General features: G+C 39.1%; 1 protein-coding gene across 24 annotated transcripts in view; it reads right to left on the bottom strand.

The window, feature by feature from the left end:
- The window catches only part of LRRFIP2 (LRR binding FLII interacting protein 2), a 107881-nt gene that overhangs the window by 6780 nt on the left and 73374 nt on the right, over positions 1-27727 (bottom strand). For 12 of the 24 annotated variants that reach the window (XM_032861233.1, XM_032861232.1, XM_032861237.1 and 9 more), the window contains 7 exons: positions 26567-26677; positions 20377-20547; positions 12046-12138; positions 9514-9606; positions 4295-4396; positions 3883-4015; positions 2270-2319 (listed from right to left, as the gene is read on the bottom strand). In XM_032861233.1, the coding sequence (XP_032717124.1) occupies positions 2270-2319; positions 3883-4015; positions 4295-4396; positions 9514-9606; positions 12046-12138; positions 20377-20547; positions 26567-26677 (753 nt within the window). The remainder of the gene's footprint in view (positions 1-2269; positions 2320-3882; positions 4016-4294; positions 4397-9513; positions 9607-12045; positions 12139-20376; positions 20548-26566; positions 26678-27727) is intronic. The other 12 variants (XM_032861238.1, XM_032861248.1, XM_032861251.1 and 9 more) reach the window with 7 other exon arrangements.

The raw sequence follows: 27727 nt of genomic DNA, 5'->3' as shown, positions 1-27727 counted from the left end.
CCCCTGAGAAGCCTGTTCACTCTGCAGCCCTCTGACCTGGTGATTTCTCCCAGAGCCTTCCTACCACTGGGCCTGAGAACAGAACACATGACCTGCTTTTTGTGCTGTTGCCCAACTATTCTCCATCGGTGCTCCCTAAAATCCCTACTTCCTGACCTCCTCCCCTCTGATTCCACATACCAACCACTCCTCATCACTACCATTGCCCTACTCCTTCGCCATTTAGCTCCTGATTTATGCTCCCTCAAGGATAGCCTGAGCAATTTAAAGATCCACCTACATAGAGAATTTCTCCTATGACCGATGGCAGTTTCTGGAACACTTCCTCTCAGAGGATCTTGCCATCACTACTCTCCCATAGTCATATACTGGATTCTCCCACTTGATTAAGTGCAGTCCCTGCATGAGTCAGTCCCATTCTCTTTTCTCCAACCTCTACTCCTGGTCTTTCCTGCTCCCTCTCTCAGGAACCCAAATCCCAGTCCTTCAATCCCACTGATATTTCCCATCTTTCCACTGGGCCTTGACATCTTCCTGGATTACCCATTAGCCTCATTACCCACTTCATCTCTAGGGTCATCATTATCAATACTCTCCTCCACATGCCCTCACCTCCTCTGCTCAATTTACACTCCTGGGTAAAATCCAACTCCGCCTACCCACACCTGCATCTATGGCCACTAAATGTGGCTAGAGAAACATACAGTAAGTGCGGTCAAACAAACTTCGAGCATACCATATAACTTACATATTCATTCCGTCTATTGTTTATTGTCTGGTTTCCTCCTACTAGAATGTAAGATCTGTCCCCTCGTGCAGGGATTATTTAACTGAGTAGTTCATGGAAATATGCCAAATGCCTGGAATGGAGCCTGTTAAAGAGTGGCATCTCATTCAACATTCGAATGACTGAACAGGAGTTTCAAAAAGAGATAACAGATTATGGGAAGGGAGAAAAACAGTCAAAAAATTTTCCCAGGATTGAAGGATAGAAATTCTGAGAATTGACAGGGGCCCAAAACATGCAGACAACTCCAAACCACATCACTGTGAAACCTCCTAACAGGAAGGAGAAAGTATGATATAAGCCACTAAAGAATGGAAGAAGTCACATATAAAAGATGAAAAATCAGAATGCCCTTGAAGTCTTCAACATGTTGGCTTCCATACTGGAAGCCAGAAGACAATGAAGCAATTTCTTTAAAAAAAAAAAAAAAGAAGAAGAAGAAGAAGAAGGAAAAATTCCAAGAATTCTCTAACCAAACTGTAATCAAGTAATAGGGTAAAATGAAGACATCTTGAGGCCTCCAACGTTATGAAAAATTTACAGCCTACATATCCTTTTCTCAGGAAGTTACTGGGGGAGGTATCAAAAACAGAATGAATGAAAAAGGAGGAAGGCGTACAGCATTGCTAAAAGGGACTCCAACCTCAACCACAGGCAGAGGAAACCCTAGGCGGGGACAAAGGGCAACCCGCCTGGGCGTAGAGGGAACGGGCCATGAAGTTCCCAGGGGCCAGGTGGGAGGCTCCAAGAACCAGCAAGCGGAATGGAGAGAACACTTGGCGCACCGCAAACTCTAAGAGCAGATTCAACTACTGCTGCCGGCGCAGCAGCGACGCAAGTCATAAATACACAGGAAACCGAGCAGAGGAAAAGAAAAGCCGCAGTGTCAACTCTGGGGGAGCTGGAGCTGTGATGAAGAGGGAAGGCAGCTCTGGAACGTTGCGGGGCTCCATGACAACTGCTTATGAGTCCCAGTGATACGTGCCGACGGGATGCACGCTGTGCCTTTGCTGGGACAGGGGATGGGAAGGGTGTGAGTGCTGCTGGGGACAGAAGGCTAGATGGTCCTCTTGCACAGAGGGATGTCAACAGACAGTGCCCAAAACAGAACCATCAAGAAGCAACATGAGCGTGCGGGAGAGAAATACACAAGAACAGTACACATGGAAAGAATCTGCTGAACCAATCAGCATGGTCAGGGTAAAGGTGAGGAGGCAGAGCAGGAAACTTCTGTCTTCACAAGAAGCTTCACAGAGCTATTTAACTCCTTAAACTCCACGTCTGATAATTTTTTTTAAAAGAACAGGAAACAACAAAAAGGCAAAACATGAATTTATCTTTTTGTCCTTCAAATCTTGAGTACTGATGTTTGAAATAAGCGCATCTCTTTCTTGTATACATTTTAATCTGCTAATGCTTTGCCATGTGATTGATTTAGTCCGTTAAATTAACATTATCTTCCAGTGAGAAGAATGCCTTTACCTGTGATAGTAGCTCCTCCTTTTCTCCAGCAAGTTTTCGTAGCCTGACATCTAAAACAAATGGAAAAGGTTGTAAACTAAATTTGTGAGGATATAGTACAGAAACAATTAAAAATCATTCTTGAAATTCAGAAACAGCAAACATTATCTGATAACTTATAGCTCTCAATATCAAAAGAAATGAAGGCTTAAGTTCAGTGCTAAGGAAAAATACTTAATTATTCAACACATATTTCCATATAAAAAACAGCTATCAAGGCACTAAATACAACATTTGCTCCCAAGGGCAGCGACTTTCCACTGAAAGACAAACCAAAGTACAAAGATCACTTCCTTGTTTCAAAAATGTGCAAGCTTTCACCAGCAGACAGACAACTTGAATGCTGGGTGCTCCCAGGTTTAAGCCTCACAGAAGCAAAGAAAATCTGGGAGAGAAGACAGAAGGGATACAAGAGGGCCTGGGTGGGGAGGCTGGTACAGGGAAAATGGGAGGACAATGCTGAGGAAGCAGAGGCCCTCAGAGACTAGTGAGGGGAAATGAGGAAACTCCGAGTTGCAGGCAGTCAAGGGCTAATCTGAGGTGTGGCGGCAGGATTGCTAGGGCTCACTCCTGGCCTGGGGGTTGGGCTGCTGCTTCCCAAGCATGCCCTTAAAACAAGGCCCTCGGACTGAGAGGGGCCAGAGATGAGTAAAAGCAGCAGTCGGCGCTGAGCCAGAGCCTCCCCCAATCAACTAGGGTCCCAGCCGAATGTTAAGTGCTGGCTTCCCAGTACCTTCCCAACAAGCAGAGGAAGTCCTGGGCTGCCCCCAGCCACACACTCTGCATTCTCTACAGCGGCTCCCATTGCCCCGCCCACAGCCTCTGCCATATCAAAGTGATCTGTCTCTGCAATTCTGTGCATCAGATAAAGTGTTTACTAACTCTGAAAAGGTCCCAGTCCTCTAGAAAACCTACACATTATGGAAACAAAAGGGAAAAAAACGTGGGCTGGTGTTAAGTGTATCTGTGCCACTTTCCTTCCTCTCGAGCTGAATTCTTAGTAGAGCCAATGGATGGGCATCTGCGCGGTTTCCCGGGAGAGGTGTTCTTAAAGTCTCAAAGGCTTAAATTTAAGACGCTTAGATGTTAAGAGGCTCAGAAGCCTTGCTCTAGAAAAAACACTCTAAGATCTGACTTCTTGGTCACCTGTTTCTTGCCTTAAGAAATGCGGTGGCAAAGAGCCGCCACACCCTGGGATAAGTAACAAAGCATAAAACCAGATTCTCCAGGAAAAAGAAACTTAAAACACACTTAGGAAGTCCCCTACCAGCCCACTGGTTCCTTGAGATGCATATGCTGGATTATCTCTTCCCGGAAGGTTTGTATTTAAGTAAAAAAGCAATGTGTTTACACCAACAGTGTTTCCATCCAGAGGCCCTACAATCACCCAAATGCTGGTTTCCCAAGTTCAAGGATGCCTAAAGACTCTGTGTCCAGATTTCTTCCTGTTAAGAATTTAGATAAACCTCAGATAGCCCTTGTGTTGTTTTTGTTTTCCAAGATGGGATATGAGTAAGCCGGAAGTCTAAGAGGACAGTAAATCCAAGCCAACAGAGCAGCAGCCAGTGTCTTACCTAATGGACCCTCTCCTGCAGACTCCAAGACCTGAGCAGCCTCCTGAGACACCACGGTGATGGCTCCCACCACTGGTTCATGATTGACATCCCCATTGGGAGTGCCATCAGGGATTATAACTAAACCACGTCTCTGTGGAAAAGGAAAAAAGTCACGGTCACAAAACATGGCCCACACGGAAGCAGTAGTATGCTCTGTGAGGGGACCCTGAGTCAATATGTCTGCCACAGGTAACACTGGGTTAGAACTAGTTACATGGAATATAGGTCCGTAGAAGAAATGACTGAAACCTACCAAATCTGCACTGAAGAGTGAACGCTGGGTTGTCTTTGGGCTGGGAAAGATAACAGGATGAAAGGAAGGAAGAATAAAGCAGTGAGGGACTTGAACTCCCGGCTAAAGCTAACGTACCTCTCCTGTCTTCACTGTCTCCTTCAGGTCAGCCAGCTCCTCTCTGAGCGTATCGCGCTCATTCCTAAGGCAGGCAATGTATTCTTTCTGTTTCTCTAGGGCCTGGTTTTAGACAGGGCAGCAAGGGAAAGAATGGCACAGAAAAAGAGCAAGTGAAAGAGGCAGCAGAGAGTACCTAATTCAAATAAACAAAGATAAGGCCATAAAAGACAAGGGAGCGGTAAAGCTTGGAAACCAGCAGTTAGATATGGGCGGAAATACAAAGTCATATGGACACACATCTGCACAGGAGGGTTTCAACAAAAACTGGTTAGTCGTGCGTCAATTCGCCAAAACATGCTTATCACATCAGGCAGGAGAACTGATCTTTCTTTTCCAGTCGATGGAAAAAAAAAAAAAAAAAAAAAAAAAAAAAACAGGAAAAGGAAGCGAAGACAGCAGTCATATTAAAATAAAATTTTCCTTACTGACCTTACTACATTTTCATATGGTGACCAAAACAAATGACTACATTTTATGTTTAACTAACACTGTTCATCAGGATACAGTGAAATTTTTTTAATTAAGAAAATTAAAATTTTTTAGTTAAAAAAGTTTTAATGGCCCTAGAAGAAAAAATAACCAATATATACAAGGTATTTTAATTAAATATTGGCTGTAGTGATTGTTCTACAAACAGTGTGGCAAAATATTCCTCAAATACAACTTAATTCAAAATAGCTAATCTCCAAAGGGATTCCCAAGGACCTTTTTTTTGTTAATTTAGTTAAATACAATTAAGAATCTGGTTTCTGGGGGCGCCTGGGTGGCTCAGTAGGTTAAAGCCTCTGCCTTCGGTTCGGGTCGTGGTCCCAGGGTCCTGGGATCGAGCCCCACGTCGGGATCTCTGCTCAGCAGGGAGCCTGCTTCCTCCTCTCTCTCTGTGCCTGCCTCTCTGCCTACTGTGATCTTTGCCTGTCAAATAAATAAATAAAATCTTTAAAAAAAAAAAAAAAGAATCTGGTTTCTGATACACCTTTCTAAATGGGAAAAAGAAAACACTGACAAAATAAATACAGCCCACCTATGGAGTGCAGCAGAATATGGGTTTGGGGGTCAGGCTTTTGAGTACCAGCACGTACTAACTTACCTAGGCCTCAGATTTCTCATCTGAAAACAGAAGGGACAACACATACACAGCATAAGCACTGCTGCCATGCGCAACTCCCAGGAAGGCTGAGGAAAAGCCCAGCACTTTCTTTCCACTTGGATCACCCCCACCACTGCCTGAATCACAACTGTCAGAGCTGAGACCAACAGGGCAGAAGCAGGCACACACCCGGGTCATCAGTGACAGAACAAATCTTTTCTATGTAAGGCAATAACCCAGAATTCAAAACATACCCCAGGCAAGCAGCCCATGCAGATACCTGACAGCTGGACTATTCTGAAAAAACCTTTCACTACATCAGTGTTCCTGTATTTAATATTTTCTGCCAATAGCCCCAACAGGCCAAGAAGTTAAACTACAGCAGGTACCTTTCCTCTCAGTTTATGGGGTTAGAAATGAGCCAATGGCTTCATTACTAACTGCTGAGTGGGTGGACAGTGTTCTAAATCATTCTAATCTTACGACAAGAGACACTGGGCAGCCACCAACCGTGCGGCTCCAACTGTACAACAGGCATTGCTACAGAGACATGTAATTTTGCCCTAATATATTGACGTACATATTATTTCTCCCTTCTATATCCCGCACTTGTCTTATCCCCATTGCACAGATCAGAAAATTGACGCTCAGAGATTTTATATATATACTTTTTTTTTTTTTTGGCCCAAAGTCGCAGTAAGTGCCAAAGCCATAAAGTAAATCTGGTTCTTTTTGGTCTCAAAGCCTTTGCTACTTTTTCTCTATCACAGTCCCAAGAAGGCCACAATTACGTTTCCTTACTGTCATCCCAGATGCTGCTGGAAAAGAAGCCTCTAAGTAGCCCAACCCATACTTACCCAAACTGCAACAATATCTAATTTCCTTTCAGCAATTTACATTCACACCATATGGCATGTCTTGAGTCTGCCTTCATGTTAATCATTTAGGCATTTATCCTAACACTTCAAGCTACTATTACCACTCCATTGCATTAATAATAAATGTTAACCTCAGGACAAAAAAGCACAAGCAATACTTTTCCACCTGCTGGCAGACACTCGATCTCCAGGGCTTAGATATTTGTGGGTTATTGGTATCTGCGTGCATAGTTACGCCATGCATCACCGCATACAACCAGGTCAGTGATCATTGCCACAACATGCTCTACATAACCACCACTGCTAGATGCTCTTAGGAACAGACCAATCTTAAACTAGAAATTCTAGCAAATGCTAGTACATGCCATTGGTTCCTCTTCCTACGTGTTACAGCAATGGACTTTATCTTTACTTTGGGACTTAACTTTATTTTCCCATAATTATGGATGGGAAAATAAAATACATCCTTTAAGTTCTCCCATTTCACCACAAAGTTTGAAGGCTACTGAAATACCTTCTAATTGGAGCAAATGTATTCTCACTGATCTGAAATCCTCTGTAGCACCTGAGCGTAAAACTGCTACCCTGTGTTTGCATTCAGTAATAGCTCTCACAGAAGACTTTTTTCCCCCGCTTAGGATAAAAACTACATGCCTGTGGAGATATAAATAATTCTTTACCCCTGACCTAACCTCAAATTCTAGGGTCAAGAAGCCTGAAAGATATGTAAAACAGGATGAACTCTGGGGACAACAGGTTATTTCTCCATATAATTGCATGGGGCCAGAAATATCTTAGAATGGGACAGAGCCTCACACAGGGCTATCCAGATACACCAGTCCCGTGTCTGTGCTTATTCCACACATAGCCAACTGGCACTCGGAACCGCCTTAGGGCTACAAGCATGACCACAAGGATCGATGGAGGAAAACCAAAGAAAACCAAACTCTAACATGAGAATAACGGCCATCTTCCTTTATTAAGTCACTAACTTTAAATCTTGAAAATGAAGCTAGAAACAAGTGATACATGAGGTAGTCACTGACTATATTGAAAATGTATCTTGTGCAGGTCGTGGGAGGACCACATTAGGATGGTTATCAGAAAAACTGGAAACAAGTGTTGGTAATAGAACCCTTGTGCAGTGCTGATGAGAATGGAAAATGGTACGGTTGCTGTGGAAGACAGTCTCACTACTCCTTAAAAAACTTAAACATACCATTACCATATTACACAGCAATTCTACTCCCGGCTATCAACCCAAAGTAAAGAAAGCAGGGCCACAAAGAGGTATCTGCAAACTCGTGCACAGCAGCATTATCCACAAGAGCCAAAAGGTGGAAGCAAACTGAGTGTCCATCCATCATCCAATGAATGGATAAACAAAATGTGGTACATACATACAATGAACTATCATTCGGCCTTAAAAAGGAAGGCCGTTCTGACACACGCCCCACCACAGATTAAAAAAAATTCTTTTTTAGTTTTTTAAAAAAGCCAAAAGAACACATTATTATATACCATACAGAAAGAAGATAGCCACTTACTCATTCAGTAATGTCATGAATATTTAAAAGTCAAATAATCTGTCTTAACTATGAGCACATCTTTTTGGTAGAAAATAAATTTTTGTTTTATTTTGAATAGCTATTTTATTGGACTAAGTGGTTTGGAGTTTTCCTATAGCTGATCCAAAATAATCAGTTTAAATACTAAGATAATTATACAAAATAGAAATCATGGACCTACAGATCTGTGCTATAGAAAATTACATGAAGGTCCTAAAAGAAGACCATTCTAGAGACCAGACTAACTAACCTTTATAAATTACCTACTTTGTGCCACACATTTTTTCACATCTCATTTTAAATTCCCCAAGTAAAAATGTAAGTTTAGTAGCTCACAATCAGAATTTCAAAACTCTTAACAGTTATATTCCAGAAGGCTCTTCTAGCTTTTAGAATTTTAGAAACTCAGTACTTAAATATTAAAAACTCTTAAGAAATAATTTTGTTTCCCATGTGTTTATTAATAAGAGGATGGGGGGGTGGGCGCCTGGGTGGCTCAGTCAGTTAAACAACTGTCTTCCATTCAGGTCATCATCTGGGGTTCCTGGGATGCAGTGAGTAGGGCTCCCTACTCAGCAGAAACTCTGTTTCTCCCTCTCCCTACCCCCACCCAAGCTCGCGCACTCTTGCTCTCTCAAATAAAGAAAGAAAATCTTTAATTTAAAAAAAAGGGGTGGGGGAGGCTATGTCCTTGGATGTATGAAAAGAAGTAGATATAAGAACTCCCCCATCAACAGTGAAGATTATGACCCAGAGGGCTGCTCATCCAGGCATGTCTATCATAGGTGTTCTTGGGGATCTTTGCCAACTTTTCCCTACGCCACCTGATCTCAAGCAGAACAAAACTTTCTGTGTTCTCAAGACAAGGGCTTTCTTCCTTCTCTCTGCTTCCTCCACCATAGCCCTTCCCTGACAAGGTAAGCGTCTGGCAGCTGTGGCTGTGTGGCACCCCCAGTGCAGAATAGAGCTCACAGCATGAGGTGGGGCACATGTCAAGGGTGACACGGGATGAACTGGTGGGAATTTTTCCAGCCTCCATACGCTTGGAATCTATCTAAAGGGCTTATTAGCAAAAAACCACTGAAGACTTTCCTTCTCTGGGCAACCCCCCTCCCTGCTTTGGGGAGTCATGGGTTATAATTAGAGATGACGTCATGGTTTGGCAACTGTGGCAAATCTTACATTCCTATCCACTTCCGTAACTAAATTGATGTTAATCTCTTCCTATTTTATTCACCAAGGATTTATGGGATGCTAATTACTTTCCCTCCACCCCCCACTCACTATTCTCTTGTCTCTCATCCAAAATTCTTGCAATGTAAGGATATCTGGTTACCCACAGAGTTTGAATTAAATGCCTGTGGCTGCTTCTGGATGAGAATCCTGGGGAAATAAACTTCCCTAGAAAGTTTCTACTTTGTAGGTTTCACAAGCCCAGAGTCCTGCTAGCAAGAAGAGTTCTTTCCAGATATACTATCACGTTTTTCCCTGGAAGTTTTTTTCTGTCTTCTGCTTATTCCCATTTCAGTGTATAAATGCTCAAAAATAACCAAAAAGACAGATTTTTAGGAATCTCTAAGTTAAATTATATTGGTCTATTCCTCATCAATGAGCTTCAGACCAAAGCCCAATTTCATTTCATACCCTAATATTTTTATCTTTCCAAAGGAGTGTCTCCTGGAGGTCAAACACCTCTTTTGTCACGGTGTCTATTTTCTGCTGCATTCGTTGATTCTCCTGCAGAGGAAGTGGGGAGAGAAGTAATAAAAGAACAGAAAGAAAAAACGGAGGGGGTCAGAGGGAGGAAAACAGAACAAAAAGTAAAGCTGATAAAGAAACTTAATAAAGGGAGAAAGCAAGCTGTGCTGAACAGGAAAAGAGCTGCTTGCAAAGGAGAAGATGACATCCAGTGTCTTGGCGACAGGATTTCTGCTGGCTAGCCACAAGGAAAGTGGGAAGAACTACTGGGAGCACAGCCCTGCGGCAGCAAGCCAGTTAGGGCTTCTGTGTACAAGCAACTCCACATATGTGCTCTTCCTCTGATAACTGCCTTTTTTCCAAACATGGAGCAACTTACAATTTCTAGAGAGGGAAATTTTGCTTATGAGAGAGCAAGCTATAGTTTTAAACTTTATTTTCTTAAGTAGAACTAAAAAATACAAAACATCTCAACTTAATCATTTCAAATTTGTTAGTAGAACCTACCACAGCAAGAATAATATGAATTTGAAGGAACAGTCGTATTTTTAGTTTAGTTCAGTTTTTTAGAAAAACTAGAATTCAGCATGTAGCCATTCTTAAGCAACGATTCTCCTTAGGCAACGAGATTCAATTTATACACTTGAATATTAACAGATTTTCTTTTAAGAATTATTGGTAAATTACCATCTCCTACCTTTCCTACATACACATTTCTTATCTACTTTAACCATGGAAAGACCAAAAAGCATTATTTTCTCATATTCATTGTTTTTCAGTTATACATACACAGGGGTATTAACATCTAAGACATGTTACTTCTAAACATAAAAACTCCTAAAACTAACGTCTTTAAAGTTCATACATACAGCACCCTCGGCTTTCTTTAAAGAAATCACAGTGACAAGTTATGGGAATCAAGCATTACAATCTCTCTTAAGCACTATCATCAAATTAAAAGCTAAAACACTTAACCAATTCTAACTTAAGTTACTGAATTTGAGAAGCAGCTGGCAAAACAGCTTTATTATTCTTCTGAAATCAAAAGTGGGGAAAAGTATATATCTTAATTAGAAAAAGAAATCACAAGCGGTTGGAATATAGACACAAAAAAGACAAAAGGACAAAAAAGGAAAGGAATTCACATTATTTTTAAATACCAGGAGGACACAAAACTTAGATAATATGCTTCATGCCAAAAATGGAAAAATGAGGACAACTAACTTCACATGTAATCTGGTATTTTCAAAGGGTTATCTGTGTCCGCATTTAGCATTCACAAACTCAATCTACCAGACTACATTCAATTCAATCATTCTCAAGAATGAAGAAAAGTTAACACAAATCCACAAATAGAAAAGTAGTCGTTTCTTTTATTATTAAATGGTTTTTTTAAAGTTATTTACAGGGTGAGAGATTTAAGTGGGGCAGGTCCATGGGGAAAGAGAGGAGGAGGGAGGGGAACCAAGTGGGGATGAGTGGGGGCAGGGAGGGTCCTGAGCAACAGGAATGTGGATGAGTGTGGTGCGGGAGACAACTCCCAGGGATCCCAGGGATCCCTAAGAGCTGGCCTTCCTAAAAGCACTCCCCTGTCATCAACATTAAGGTAACATAAGAAACCTTTGAGGGGCACCTGGGTGGCTCAGTGGGTTAAAGCCTCTGCCTTTGGCTCAGGTCATGATCCCAGCCTGCTTCCTCCTCTCTCTCTGCCTGCCTCTCCGTTTACTTGTGATCTTTGTCTGTCAAATAAATAAATAAAATCTCTAAAAAAAAAAGAAACCTTTGATAATCACACCATGCCAGTGGACAGGATCCCTTCCCAGAATACTTAAAAAACACGAGGAAAAACCTCAAAAGGAAAAGCCACATTAAAGTGAGTTACCTTGTTACTCACAAGATAACAGGAACAAAAGTACAATAAATGCTTTCAAAGATTTCTTGGTGGACCCCACTGCTTCACATTCCTCAGGATGCTGCCAACACTGAAGCTCTCAGGGGTTCCTCCACCAGCACAACCTGCCCACCTCCAGTTTTTCATATAGAAGCTGTCTGTCTTGACTAGTGCTTTTCCTTTAGCCGCCTCAGAAACAGATCTACCTCAGAGAAGATCAAACGTCTTACTCCCTAAGAATCCTGCCCCAGCAGACAGCATTCACTATATTCCAAAAACTAATGGTACTCATAATTTTTTCCTTTTGCCCATTTCCTAAGATATCTTTAGCAAAGAATGTGCTTAGGAATAAAAGATAATTACGAAAGCTTTTGCTATTACAAGGGGAAATGTTTATAAAGTTGGTAGCATTAATTTTTTAAGCCTGACTTTATGTTTCATGTGTATGAAATTTTATGGTACAGCTAAGATGAAGAGACAAGGAAACTCTGTGGCATTGTAACTCCCTTCCCTCCCAACACACACCCCACAGTCCCATTCAATGCATTTTGTTCAAAATTAAGTATTTCCACAGTTCACGCACATACCTCAATGAGCTCATCTCTCTGTCGAAGGCCTTCTTTAAGTTCATCCATCTTATGCTGCAGCACACTACACATATGTTTCTGCCTTTCTAACTCCTGTTAATAAACAAATGATACAGCTTATACAGCTAAAAGCACACAACAAACTGGCACGTCTACAATACACTAATACCGAGGCTAAGACTGACCTCCAGAAACACACATGGACTTCCCATGCATAGTAACTTAGAAAAATTCTGTTTCTATGGAAAGGTTCAGAAAATTAACATTTTTCATCTCCTAGGAGTATATATCTAGAAAACCCAGACTAATTAATGGCAAAATTACTGAGAACAATGAGAAGACTTAATAAAGTAACATGTTATAAAATTAATATATAAAATCCAATAATCTTCATAAATATAAATAAAATATAGAGAGAAAATATAATAAACACAATATCAAAATTAAAAATTTAAAAAATACATGTGTAAACTTATAAGAAATACCCAAAATCAATATGAGGAAAGTCATATAAAATATTCCTGAGAGACAGACAAGTAGGACTAAATAGAAAGGCATATTATCTTGGATAAGAAGACTTAATATCATAAAAATGTCGGTTCTCCCCCAAATTAATCTATACATTTAATGCTGTCCAAATAAAAATACCACTAGGCTTTTTTTTCTCATCAAAACTTGAAAAATTGATTATAAAGTTTATTTGGAAGAAAAAACAGCCAGAAAAAAAAAAAAATACCAGTAAAGAAGAAAGCTAGCCTTACTAGACATAAGGCCTATATAATTAAAAACAATGTTTGTAAGGGCTTATGAATACAGATGAAAGGAGCAGAAGAGAAAATCCAGAAATACACCCAGTTACACATGCAAATATTTTAAGCAAAAACAAAGCAAAATGATCATCTCCAATCAATCAGAAAAAATAAGAGTTTTGTGTTAGTGAGGCTGGAATAACTGGATATCCAAATGGAAAAAGGAAACTGGAAGCACACCTCACAGTATACACCAGGACAAATTTCAAATGGATTGGCAGTATATGGAAAGAAGGGAAAAAAAAAGAAAAGGAAAGAAGGGTACAGTTACTAGAGAAAAAAATGATAACAAAGAGTAGGAAAAAATGTTACTAAAAATGACCTAAAAATCTACCAGCAAGGAAGGGAAAGGGGTAATAAGTTAGACTATATAGAAACTTTTGAATGGCAAAAGGCACTCTAAGCAAAATAAAAACACAAATGATAAGCTACGAGAAAATAAATTGCAACTTGTATCAGAAAAAGGTTGTCTCTCTATATAGAGCCTCTAAAATCAAAAAGAAAAAAATAATACTATATAGAAAAATAGTCTAAAGAAATGGACAGTTCACAGAAAAAGAAACAGAAATCACTCTAAATATAAAAAGATGATCATAGGGGCACCTGGGTGGGCTCAGGGCGTTAAGCCTCTGCCTTCAGCTTGGGTCATGATCTCAGGGTCCTGGGATTGAGCCCCACATCAGCTCTCTGCTCAGCAGGGAGCCTGCTTCCTCCTCTCTCTCTGTCCCTGCCTCTCTGCCTACCTGTGATCTCTCTGTCAGATAAATAAATAAAATCTTAAAAAAAAAAAAAAAGATGATCATATTAAAAGAACAATAAAGTAAAACTGTATGTCTCACTTAAACACTAGTTGAAGTCCAAAAACTTGACAATGTATTCAGGAAAATATTATCGGGAAGGAAATAGGCATTCTTGTACATTTTAGTAGGAATCCAAAATGGTATAACTACTACAAAAGGGAATCACAGTATCCAGCAGAGTGACCATGCCTTTTGACCAATGAACCCACTTTGATGACTCCCCTAGCTCTCCCGGCAAAAATGCAAAAAGACTTATGAAATACATCATTTTTGCAGGACTATTTTTAACAGCAAAAGACCGTAAATAGGGGCGCCTGGGTGGCTCCGTGGGTTAAGCCTCTGCTTTCGGGTCAGGTCATGATCTCAGAGTCCTGGGATCCAGCCCCGCATTGAACTCTCTGCTCAGCAGGGAGCCTGCTTCCCTCTCTCTGCCTGCCTCTCTGTCTACTTGTGATCTCTGTCTGTCAAATAAATAAATAAAATCTTTAAAAAAAAAAAAAGACTGTAAATAATTCTGATGCCTATTAATCAGGAGCTGGTGGAACAAACTACAGCACATGCACACCACCAGATCCTGATGTAGTAATGCCAAAGAACGAAGAAGACCCACAGTCACAAGGCGATAAAGAGCAAGGTGTAGAATAGTATTTATTGTGTGCTACTATCTTCTAAGAAAGGGGGGATAAAAAGATGTATTTGTATATGTATTTTTTCAAATAGCAAAATATATCTATTTAAGTTAAAAAATGGAAGGCTAAAGCATTTAATTAAAAAATCCCTTCAAGAAACAGGGATGAACAGAGATGGAAGATTGACTTCTTTGATATATTTTCTTTGTTCATTTGACTTCAGATATATGTAAGTATCTTATGTAATTATAAAACACAATTAAATTCAAAAAGCAATTCCTGAAGGAAGCAACCAAGTGTCCACAGACAGATGATCAGATATACAAAATGTGATATATACATACACCGGAATAATATTCAGGAAGGAAATTCTGACGCACACTACAACACAACATGGATACACCTTGAAAGCATTATATGAAGTGTAATAAGACAGTCACAAAAAGTAAAAAACTATATGATTTCACTTCTATGAGATCCCCAGAGTAGCCAAACTCAGAGAGAGAGAAAGTAGAATGGTGTTTGCCAAGAGTTGGGTCAGAGGGCAGGAATTGTTATTTAATGAGTACAGAGTTCTACAAGATGAGAAAGTTCCCACTGCACAACAATGTGAATATACTTGATACCACTGAACTGTCTGAGCTGTAACACCTTAAAACGGGTTAGATGGTAAATTCTGTTATACTTTTTATCATAATTAAAAGCAAAAATAATCTAAAGATAAACATTTTTAAAGCAGGGCGCCTGGGTGGCTCAGTTGGTTAAAGCAACTGCCTTCAGCTCAGGTCATGATCCCAGAGTCCTGGGTTTAAGCCGTGCATTGGGCCCCCTGCTTAGTGGGGAGCCTGCTTGTCCCTCTCCCTCTGCTGCTCTACCGGCTTTTGTCTCTCACTTTTTCTGTCAAATAAATAAATAAGATCTTTTTTAAAATAAATAAACAAAAAAAAAATTAAAGCAATTCCTAAGTATCGAAAATAAAATGCACTGAGTCTAATTATATATCCAGTTAGCAGCATAAGCACACAGAAACTATTTTGAGTAACTTTTAAAAACAATGGTTGGACTATACATAGTATAGCAGCAAAATAACAACCAACCAGAACAAAACAAAAAACTTTTAACTATTTTCAGTAATTATATCACTTGTGGCGACATTGGTATTGCTATTCTGAGCACTGTGGGATAGAGCAAAGAGAACAGAATATAACATAATTACTATCATCCCCAGTGACTTTGAGAACTAGCAGTGGGAAAACGGAGATATACATATGTAGAACAGCATAAGGAAAAATGCCAGAGTCCTGAACTTGAACTAGAACTACCAGAATAAACTCATAATATATTTTGACTTTAAAAACAAAAAAGTACCCCACATAAATATTTCCCTGATACACCCAGTAAGAAGGCCTTTATAAACAGTGATGATCTCGGTGGCAAGAGCTCTCCAGCACCCATACCGCCCCACTACAAGAACCAAGGCTCCTTGGACAAACAGCTCCAGGTTTGGAGCAGGAAATGTACCAGATGAGCCTGGAACACTTTCTTGGGCTAGACAGAATTTATCCAAAAACAAACAAACAAACAAACAAACAAACAAAAAATCATGTCAAAATTACTTGGAAATCAACCTGAACACGTTCATATTACTTAAAGGTTGAACAATCTGAAAATCAAAAGAATAAAAGCTAGGGGCACCTGGATGGCTCAGTCATTAAGCGTCTGCCTTCAGCTCAGGTCATGATCTCAGGGTCCTGGGATAGAGCTCCACATGGGGCTCCTTGCTCAGTAGGTAGCCTGCTTCTCCTTCTCCCACTCTCCCTGCTTGTGTTCCCTCTCTCACTATATTTCTCTCTATCAAATAAATAAATAAAATCTTTTAAAAAATAAAATAAAATAAAAATTTAAAAAAATAAAAGCTAACATGAATTCAAATCATCAAATGCTGGTATTCTTGACTTCATAATGATATATTTTTTTAAATTTTTAAGTTGTATCTGATAAGGGACTTGTATCTAGAATATATAAATTCTTGCAACCAATAATAATTTTAAAAATCTAATTTTAAAATAGGCAAAAAAGAGAGCCAACTGGATGGTTCAGTCAGTTAACTGTCTGCCTTCAGCTCAGAACATGATCTCAGGGTCCTGGGATGGAGTTCCATATCAGGCTCCCTGCTCAGTAGGGAGTCTGCTTCTCCCTCTGTTCCACCCCCTGCTAGTGCTCTCTCTCTCACTCTCTTTCTCTCAAAAAAATAATAAAATAAAATAAAATCTTTAAAAAATAGTAATAAAAAATAAAATGGGCAAAAGATCTGAAAAGCTATTTCTCCAAGGGAGATATATGAAGCATATGAAAATATACCCATAATTATTAGTATTCAGGAAAATGCAAATCAAAACCACAGCTGCTAGGAAGGTTGTAAAAAGAAAAAAAGTCAGACAATAGTAAGTGTTGGTGAGGGTGTGGTGAAATCAGAATTCACATACACTGCTGGTGGGAACGTGAAATGGTGCAGCCACTGTGGAAAATGGCCTGGCATTCCTCAAATGGTTCAATATAGAGCTGCCATATGATCCAGCAACTAACTCCCTTCCCAGGTACACACTTAACAAAAAGGACAACATACGTCCACACAAAGATTTATACACCAATGTTTACAGAAGCATTATTCATCACAGCATGTGCATCAGCACACAAATGAAAAACAAAATGTGGTATACCCACCGAATGGGAGAGTATTGGGCCATAAAAAGTAATGAGGTAGTGACCCACACTACAATACAGATAAACATCCAAAATAGTTAAGCTAAATAAAAGAAGCCAGTCTAAAAAGCCAACCTCATATTCGGTGACTCCACCGACTGTAAATTTAGAATGGGGAAATTACTACAGAATCAGAAAGCAGACGAGTTACTGAGGGCTGAGGGGGCAGGAGACAGAGCAATGACAGCTAAAGGATACAGGGCCTCTTTCTGACACGACCACAGTACTCTAGAACTAACTGGGATGGCTGCACATAATGTGAATATATAAAAGCCCCTGAATTGTACTTTTAAATGGATGAAGTAGATGGTACGTAAATTTTATCTCCAATCCATTTTAAAGTAATACAAGAAATATAAAACAGTAATGATAAAATTAGTATATCCCATTTTCCAACCCCTGATCAGCTAACAGATCGAATCATTTAGCAACAGCACTGTAAAAAGAAAGAGCCACACATCAAGGCCTCCTGCAGGATGATAACCCATAACCCGAGAAGTAGACTTGACAAAAATGCTGCACCTTTGTTTGGTTAAGCCTCTAAACCTCATTACCTGTTTACAGAAAAGACAGAGGAAAAGGGAACACAATAAAGACACCACAGGGATGAAACAGCAAATCTCTAAGGCTGTCGGAAACTGTTAAGACAAGCAATCCAGTGTCTTTGACACACAAATTGCAAGGGAGGAAAAAAAAAAAGAGAGATGAAGGGAAAGCTATAAACACAAAGAAACTTAAAAGACATGACAACTAATTTCAACTTATGAAACAAATCTGGATCCTCAGGCGGTTTTTTCTGGGTTTTTTGTCTTGGTTTGGTTTGGTTTGGTTTGGTTTTTTGTTATTGTTGTTGTTTTTGCTTTTAAGTGTAAAAAAGAAAACCACTTAGGACATTTGAAACAACTGAAATTTTAACAATGGTTGGATATGTAGTACGAAGGAATTATTCTTAATTTTTTAGATTCCTTCTATCGTTTAGAGAGTCTTAACCTAAACTCTTTTTAAATATGAGGTACTGAGGGGTGCCTGGGTGGCTCAGTCGGTTAAGCATCTGCCTTTGGCTCAGGTCATGATCCTGGCGTCCCAGGATCGAGCCCTACACCGGGCTCCCTGCTCAATAGGGGTCTGCTTCTCCCTCTCCCTCTGCTCCATCCTGGCTCGTGCTCACTCACTCTCACTCTCTCAAATAAATAAATAAATAAATAAAAATCTTCTTTAAAAAATATGAGTTACTGAGGTCTTACCTCAAAGAACAGGAGTGGGGGAAGTAGATGGACAAAATTGGCCATGGGTTGATGGCTGGGGGTAGATGATGGCTTTAGGAGGATTCAGAATAGTCTGCCATTTTCTGTATTTTTAAAAACTCTAGGGGCGCCTGGGTGGCTCAGTGGGTTAAGCCCACTACCTTCGGCTCAGGTCATGATCTAGGGGGTCCTGGGATCAAGCCCCGCATCGGGCTCCCTGCTTAGCGGGGAGCCTGCTTACCCCTCTCTCTCTGCCTGCCTCTCTACCTACTTGTGATCTCTGTCAAATAAATAAATAAAATCTTTAAAATAAATAAATAAATAATAAAATAAAAACTCTAATAAAACATTCTTTGAAATCTCAGATAAGCTTTAAAAAAAGGAAAAGAAAAAGAATCCACTACTAAAATAAATAGCTATTAAGAAAATACTATACTTGGGGCACCTGGGTGGCTCAGTTGTTAAGCGTCTGCCTTTGGCTCAGGTCATGATCCCAGAGTCCAGGGATCAAGCCCTGTATCGGGCTCCCTGCTCAGCATGAAGCCTGCTTCTCCCTCTCCAACTCCCCGTTTGTGTTCCCTTTCTCGCTGTGTCTCTCTCTGTCAACTAAATAAATAAAATCTTTAAAAAAAAAAAAAAAAGAAAGAAAGAAAGAAAGAAAATACTATACTTGAAACATCCCTAATCAGGCATTCATTCGTCCCCAGAGTTAAGTATAGAGACAATATTTAAAATGTGGTATTATAATCCCAGCAGGAAGCACTGAAGACATTTTGAAAAATTCTATTAATACCATGATTGTTATAATTGAATGGTCCTTCTCTACCCTTTCCTTCTGAGCTATAATAAAACCTACCTGAGTGCCTGACCTCTCTGTAGGTCTCTGAAAGTGAATATTCTACTGCATGAGGCAGTATCTATAGGGGCACCTGGGTGGCTCAGCCAGTTGAGCAGCCAAGTCTTGGCTGACTTGTCACAAGTGCTGAGCACATACTGATATGCCATTATTACCTCAAGTCCACAGTTTACATTAAGGCTCACTCTTGGGATTATATATTCTATGGGTTTTGACAAAAATAATGTATCCACTCATATAGCATCATTCAGAATACTATCACTGCCCTAAAACCCTCTAGTCTGTCTATTCATCCTTTCTTCCCCGAAGCCCTTGACAAACACTTCCAAACACTTTTGAAATCTGACCAAAACAGACTGGAATGAGCATCTGCAGTCCTCAAGGGAAAAAACCCCCATTAGGGTCTACAGTATTAATACCAGTCCCTTAAAGGTTGTATGAACAGCTTCTCTCCCTTCAGATTACTGATGTTTCTAACAACTCACCAATGCATACTCCCTAAATTGTTTCCTGGGTTTTTTATTTTTGCAACGTAATCACAATTCATTTTTTTGGCAGTACTATCCTTTTGTCCTCTGCTTGGACTGACATCAACACTTTAAAAAGTCCAAATCCAATAAGAGAACCCAATTTGTTTTCTGCAGTTGTCAAAGGGCAAATCTGAACCTTGCACAGTGCCTTTTATTTTCCGTCTGCACATTTTAACAATGTAACTTACAAACCTCTAAAGAAAACATCTGTTGACTTCTGACCTATGTCTCCATCCTGCTGTTTTTAAATAACTGGTTAAAAACTTCTCTCCCCATCATTTAGAAAACAGATTATCTTGAAAAATGATAGAAAAGAAAAAAGTAAACCATCTCACTGAAAGTCTTCAGAGCTTTGTGGCATTCCAGCCAGTTAAAACAGGAAGAAATAAATAATTCACTGTAATTATCCCAATTAAGAGATAGCAAATAAAGATAAAACTTGAGTTGTATTCGATCTTCAGAAAATGAAGGAGGCCATAAGTTTTTCCTTAAGAGAATTAAGTAGATTTTATAAAAAATTTAAAAAGGAAAATATTTTAAGACCTGAGAGCTCATGTTTGTCTACTTCCATGGATCAATCCATTTCAACTGAAGCTTCAGTTCTAGGTATGATGCACTCTTCCATCAAGCCAGCATCCCCGAAATGGCAAGTTCTAATTTTCTGGCCCAGAGAAAAGGATGATATAAGATGCACAATTACCTTTGATTTTTCTTCATTTTCTCTATAAAATTCTGCCATCTGTTCCTCCTGTTCTTCAATAACATCTTTGAGGGTGTCTACCTGGTAGATCAAATTGTTCTTCTCATTGTCTAACTGTGCGTTGGAAACCATGGCTTTCTTGTATTTTTCTTCCACTTCGGACAAAGACTCCTAAATGAAAGTCACAGCCATCAGCCTGATATCTAAAATATGTTCATCGTTTATATGCAGTATAACAAGAAATATAGCACTGGCACGAACACATGAAGATGCATTTTTGCAAAATGCAAGCGGCTGGGGGAACACCTGGTTTAGTAACATGCACATGAAACAGAGGATGGTAATAAGCCAATTATGCCAGGATAAAAACTTTATATGCTCTCTGCTATCCAAGAAAACAAAATCAAGCAGCAGTGCAGCCTCTGAAAGAAGAAAAGGTATGCATACCACATATATTTGTGAAGAGTCATTAAATGAAAAAGCATCAGTGTTTTCAGAAATGTTACTCTTGTTTTTAACAAGCTGTTTGGTATTCAGAATGCAATGATAGAACAAAATACAACCTCTCTTTACACAAGTAAACTTTATTCTCGTTTGAATTTTGCTACTTTCCAGACATCTGTTTTCAGTACTTTCTTGTTCTGTATAATAATGTTAATGTAAAGGCATAAGCATTTTTTCTAACAATTATTGAAATTCTGGTCATTCTTACATAAGTAAGCAATAAAAAAAAAGATTAAAAAAAGAGCAAAAACAACAAAAAGAGCAATAACAAAATGCCTGAACTGTTATCTAATTCAAACTTTTCTGCTTAAAACAGCTTACAAGTCTATTTTTTTTTAACAAGTCTATTTTTTAATAACTATCAAATTTGATTTGATTACTACTACTCTAATTTGGTAGATTATTACTACATACTAAGTTTTTAAGGCTAAAAAGAAAAAACATTTTGGAGCACCTGGGCGGCTCAGTTGGTGAACATCTGCTTCAGCTCAGGTCGTGATCCCAGGGCCTTGGGATCGAGCCCCACATCGGGGTCCCTGCTCAGTGGAGAGCCTGCTTCTCCCTCTCCTTCTGCCCCTACCTCCTGCTTGTGCTCTCTCTCACTCTTGCTCTCTCTCACTCTAACTCAAATAAATAAAAATCTTAAAAGAAAAGCATTTCACATAAAAAAAACTCATTACTTTTAGAAATAAATTTTAAAAATACTAATGTTTGTATCAACATGGATGGGACTGGGGGAGATTATGCTGAGTGAAGTAAGTCAAGCAGATAGAGTCAATTATCATATGGTTTTGCTTATTTGTGGAGCATAAGGAATAACACGGAGGACATGGGGAGATAGAGAGGAGAAATGAGTTAGGTGAAATCAGAGGGGGAGATGAACTCTGAGAAACAAACTGAGGGTTTTGGAGGGGGGGTTGGGGGGATGGGTGAGCCTGGTGGTGGGTATTATGGAGGGAGTGTATTGCAGAGAACACTGTGTGTGGTAGATAAACAATGAATCTTAGAACACGGAAAAAATAAAATTAAATTTAAAAAATACTAATGTAAATGTTCAACAAACCAAGATCAAAGATATAGAACTGACAGTCCAAAACCCTTACATTTGTGATCAACTGACTCTTGACAAGGGTACCCAAACAACTCAATGGGAAAAGAACAGTTTTTCTACAAATGGTGCTGGAACAGCAGGATATCCACATGCAAAAGAATAAAGTTGATTCCTACATCACACTGTACACAAAAATAACCTCAAAATGGATCAGATGCCTAAATGCAGGAGCTAAAATTCTAAAATTCTTCAAAGAAAACATGGCGCTAAATCTTCATGAGCCTGGAGAAGACAGGAGTAGGTTTCCTAGATACAGTACCAAAACTACTATCAATGGAAGACTTCATCAAAATTAAAAACTTTTGTGGCACAAACAGTACCATCAAGAAAGCATTAAAAAAAAAAAAAAAAGACGGGGCGCCTGGGTGGCTCAGTGGGTTGAAGCCTCTGCCTTCGGCTCATGTCATGATCCCAGGGTCCTGGGATCGAGCCCCACATCGGGCTCTCTGCTCGGCGGAGAGCCTGCTTCCACCTCTCTCTCTCTGCCTGCCTCTCTGCCTACTTGTGATCTCTGTCTGTCAAATAAATAAATAAAATCTTTAAAAAAAAAAAAAGACAACCCACACAATGGTAGAGAATATTTGTAAATCTTATATCTGAGTAGGGACTTGTACCCAAAATATATAAAGAACTCATAACAACACAATAAAAAGACAAGAATTCAATTTAAAAATGGGTGAGGATCTGAATAGAAATTTCTCCAAACAGGATATGCAAATGACCAACACGTGCATGAAGATGGGCACTACATTGTTAATAATTAAGAAATGCACATCAGAACCACAATGAGAGGGGTGCCTGGGTGGCTCAGTGGGTTGGGCCTCTGCCTTCAGCTCGGGTTGTGATCTCACGGTCCTAGGATCAAGTCCCACATCAGGCTCTCTGCTCAGAGGGCAGCCTGCTTCCCTCTCTCTCTGCCTGCCTCTCTGCCTACTTGTGATCTCTCTCTGTCAAATAAATAAATAAAATCTTAAAAAAAAATAAAAACCACAATGAGATGCCATGTCAGACTTACTATGATGGCAAGGATTAAAAAAAAAAAACCAGAAACAATATTAACAAGTGTTGGTGAGGATGTGGAAAAACTAGAAGCCTCATACATTGTTGGGGAGAATGCAAAATACTGCAGCTGCTTTGGAAAATAGTTTGACAATTCCTCAAAATGTTAAATATATTGTTACCCTATGACCCAGTGATTGTCTTCCTAGGTATCTATCTAGGAGAAATGAAAAGGTATGTCCATACAAAAATGTGTACACAAATGTTCATAGCAACATTCTTCATAACAGCCAAAAACTGGAAACAGCCTAAATGTCCATCAACTGACACATAAGCAAAATGCAGTAAATACATATATTGCAATAGTAACCAGCTGTGACAGATAGAGAGACAGAAAGGAAGGAAGGAAGGAGGAAGGAAGGAAGGAAGGAAGGAAGGAAGGTTGTTACAACGTGGATGAATCTTGAAAACATTATACCAACTGAAGTGAATCACAAAAGACTACATATTATATGATTCCATTTATATGAAATGTCCAGAATAGGCAAATCCACAGAGACAGAAGGTAGACTAGAGGTTACCCAGGGCTGGGTGTGGAAGAGAAAGGGGAAGGGTGAGGAATGACTGCTAATTAGTACAGGGTTTCTTTCTAGGGTAATGAAAGCATTCTAAAACAGGGTTGCAGTGATGATTGTGCAACACTGTGACTATGCGAAAAACCACTTGAATGGTGTACACTTTAAATGGGTAAATTTTACAATATGTTAAGTATATCTCCATAAGGATACACACACCGTAAGAATGCTTCACAAACGGGGCACCTGGGTGGCTCAGTGGGTTAAAGCCTCTGCCTTTGGCTCAGGTTATGATCCCAGGGTCCTGGGATCGAGCCCCGCATCGGGCTCTTTGCTCCGCAGGGGGCCTGCTTTCTCCTCTCTATCTGCCTGCCTCTCTGCCTACTTATGATCTCTGTCTGTCAAATAAATAAATAAAATCTTAAAAAAAAAAAAAAAAAAGAATGCTTCACAAACCGGGGCTGTATTAATAGGCAACATTTATATCACGACTGGGAACAAATATAACCCAAATAAAAAATAGAAGCAAAGTCATTGTATAATGGTTTAAATACAGTGGGATCCTAATATAATACAGAATTTAGAATGATTCTGATCCTGAGAGGGGCTAGTAGCATTAAAAAAAAAAAAGTCTTCCTCACAGCTCAGTCCCACAGAAGATGAGACATAACTGCATGAACATCAGAATCTTAGTTTCACAATAGATACCAATAAATTTGATGTAGCAGTTATGGCATGTACCTTCTTTGAACAACAGACCATGGAAGATGGTTTTAAATTTATGTCAAGATAGTTTTAATTATTTCAATCTAGCTTACATAGTGGTATCTATTAGGAATTAGTTTTACGTAAATGTGTCTAAGGCAGTGATTTTGCAACGTAGACTCTATAGACTAGCAGCAACAACATTAGGGTAAACGTGCAAATTTTCAGCCATATCCCAGACGCACTGAATGAGAAAATCCTGAAGTAGGGTCTGGCCCCCTGTGAATTAACAAAACCCCGGTGGTTCCGCATGAAGGCTAAAATGAGGAAAAGCACCCCAAAGACTGCCTCACTTAATCAAGAACAAAGTCATAAGCCATGACCCATTATTCTTTTTTAATAGGATACATTTACACCATTGCGCTTGATCACTGATCAGACCATTTTTTAAGCAATTTTTCTTCCACTTAAAAAAGTCATTTCAAGGATAAATATAACCTGAAATCAAGCTCAATTATATGGTGACCAGGAATTATGAAAAGATGGGGGGTTGGGGAAAAAAACGGAGGTGTGGGTAGGATGGATGAAACAGACAAGGAGATTAAGAGTACACGTATCATGATGAGCACTGGATAATGTAGAGAATTCTTCTATCATGTTGTGTACCTAAAACTGATACAGCACCATATGTTATATTTCAATAAAATAAACAAACATAAAAATAAATAAAATGCATCTCTTCTAAATGAAAAAAATAAAGCAGGATACACCACTGTATATCACAATGTAATTTTTCCTTTACTCTGGATATGCTTAAAACTTTCACTGAACACGGATATATTTAATGTATTTCTTAAAGTTTTTCTTAGCATGGTATCATTTATGTGAGGAACATTAGGTCTTGCCTTTTTTCTCTTAAAAAAAAGGGGATCTTGTATCTGTTTGGTCTCAAATAAATTTAATCTGTTCTTCTGTATCTTTCAAAGAATGTAATAAATGGTAGATCTAAAATATAAGGAAAAATGTTTTAAATAAAATAAAAAGCAAGTAAGAATGCCTCTGAATCACTTGCCTGCTTTCCTGATACATATTTTCAGTATGAGTGTATTTACTTAATATATAGGATTTGTTCCCTTGATCCAAGATATTTCCAAAAGTCTTGAAGTTTAGAGACATTAAAACTGAGCACATCTGCATACTACCTCTGTAATTCTCCTATGCTTACTGATAGCCTTACACTGCTGTATCAGCAGCGTCCACACTACCTTCACAGACACTCTCCATAGGACTTCCTACCCTTTTTGGTCCTGAGTCTTAACCGTAAGTTCCTTACAGGCAATAATCATCCACATGAAGCTTCTGACTGGTAACTGGGCTACTTCACATCATGCCAGGGAAGCTGATGAAAGTCTTGCCCATTAGGCCTATGCTTTGTCCTTTGGGCATATCCTGAATCACCTTCCTGAATGCCTTACTTACGTGATTTTAGAGGCCTGATGTGTATTTTTCTATTTCAAACAGGGACATGAACGTGTTCAGGAAAACTTTTAGTTTCTTCATATTAGGTTTGAACTTCATAATAAAACATGGGGAAGAGCATGGATAACCCAGGACAACCAAACTGTTTGCCTCACTTGGACACTTAAATACTGAAAACTGGGCAGCCTTCCTTGCTTGGAGAAGATTTAGGCCCATTTAAATTTACCTCCAAATTCTTTAAAGCACTAAATCTGTTTAATCCTTTTTGACCTATAGTTTAAAAAGGGAAAAGAAGAAGAAACAAAACAAAAACACAGGCCTCCTACCTCAGGGTCCTTCCTCCAAAAGGAGTATTTATAATAATACATTTGTAGATGTTTTCTTCCTCCTGTTTTTAATACTGACTGAATTTGGTGACAGAAATAGGCAATACTCTCTCATTTAGCATGGAAGAATTTTAAGGTCTAATTTTCAATTTTTAAAAAATGTGTGGGTATACACAACATACACACACACACACACACACACATTCAGAATAATTTTTAAGAGTTTGCCCAATTGGATTTTGTATGGCTAAGATATAAGGGACATGCAAGAATTTTACAAAGTTTAAAAACTCGAAGATATAATTAATATCTTTTACTGAATATTCCAAAAACCATACTAAACATTTAGACATAAGCAGAGACTGAAAGTTCACCTTTCCTATGCATTGCAGGTTAAGCACATGCTTGAAAGACAAACACTGTTAGTAAAGCTCTGTGCACTGAGGTTAACAGGACTTGTGAAACCAACATTACCCAACACTTCTACGTACAGATATAGCATGCTTGGGCTGCAGAATGGGCCCTAATACCTTTAGTTCTTTAAGCCCTTGCATGTATCTCCCTTCTACATCCTGTATCTGGTCCTTAAGGTCATAGATATCCTGCAGGACATAGGAATGAACCATTGCATAAAACCATGCACAAACATATCTCAAGTCTCAAAGATCCAGATGAAAATGTGATACTTTTGCATATTCCAGACTAAAAGTAGAGAAATCAAAGTATACAAGCATAACTGTCACTCCAAACCATGGAAGAGGGCAAACAGGTCAGGGTATGTGGGGCTGGAGAAGGTCGGGAGTAATCAGCTAAAGTGTTCAATATTTTCTTGGCATTAACATGTGTTGAAACAGCTTTAGCAAAAGGGGGTGTATATGGAAAAAAGATGTATAGATTATAATATTTATAATATGTAATATTAAAAATTTTACAAGTCATTCAAATCATTTTTAATATAATGCTTCACCTAGAACTAGTAAAATGCAGTAAATTAATTATAAGCAGAAAATTTTAATGACTCATGCAAAAGTTTTTAAAACTGTAATAAATGGATATGACCAAAGTTGCCTTTTAATGACATGCTTACCAACCACAATTAATTTGGGAGAAAGTAAAGGGAAGGAAGTTCAACACCAACATTTTAAACATTATGTCAAATGAGAGAGTCTATGCTGAGGATGCCATTTAAATGATGAGAAAAGAGCACCTGCTCCAAATGTTACCATAATCCTTAAAAGTAAAACAGGTCAAATTTTAAATGGAAAATACAGTTTTCCTTATACCTGACCCTGCTACATACAATCTACTCAGATACTTGATTTAAGGAGAAAATAACTGCTGTGGTTATTTTCCCTAAGTACCATTCTGCAATAGAGATAGCACCAACTCTCCAAGGACAGTGACATATACTTCCCCTGGCCCTCTTCATTCCCTCCTTAGTAGGTTTGTCTGTCTTCTGCTCATTGATTCATTCAACAGACACACATTGAAGGGCTACAAGGAGCTGAGTGTGAGGATACCAAAACTCTCACTTTCTTTAAGGAAGTCAAGTCATTATCTTAAAGAAGCAATAAAAGGAAACAGCAAGCACAAGCTAAGCTGTGAGGCTGGAGAGCCTTGTCCTCCTGTGTTCTGTCCCACTGAAGGCAAGA

The sequence above is a fragment of the Lontra canadensis genome, unplaced genomic scaffold (genome assembly GCF_010015895.1).
Source record: "Lontra canadensis isolate GAN:19392208 unplaced genomic scaffold, GSC_riverotter_1.0 scaffold20, whole genome shotgun sequence".
Lineage (NCBI taxonomy): Eukaryota > Metazoa > Chordata > Mammalia > Carnivora > Mustelidae > Lontra > Lontra canadensis.
Note: the sequence above shows the minus strand (reverse complement) of the source record. Positions and strands in the feature narration are given on the sequence as shown.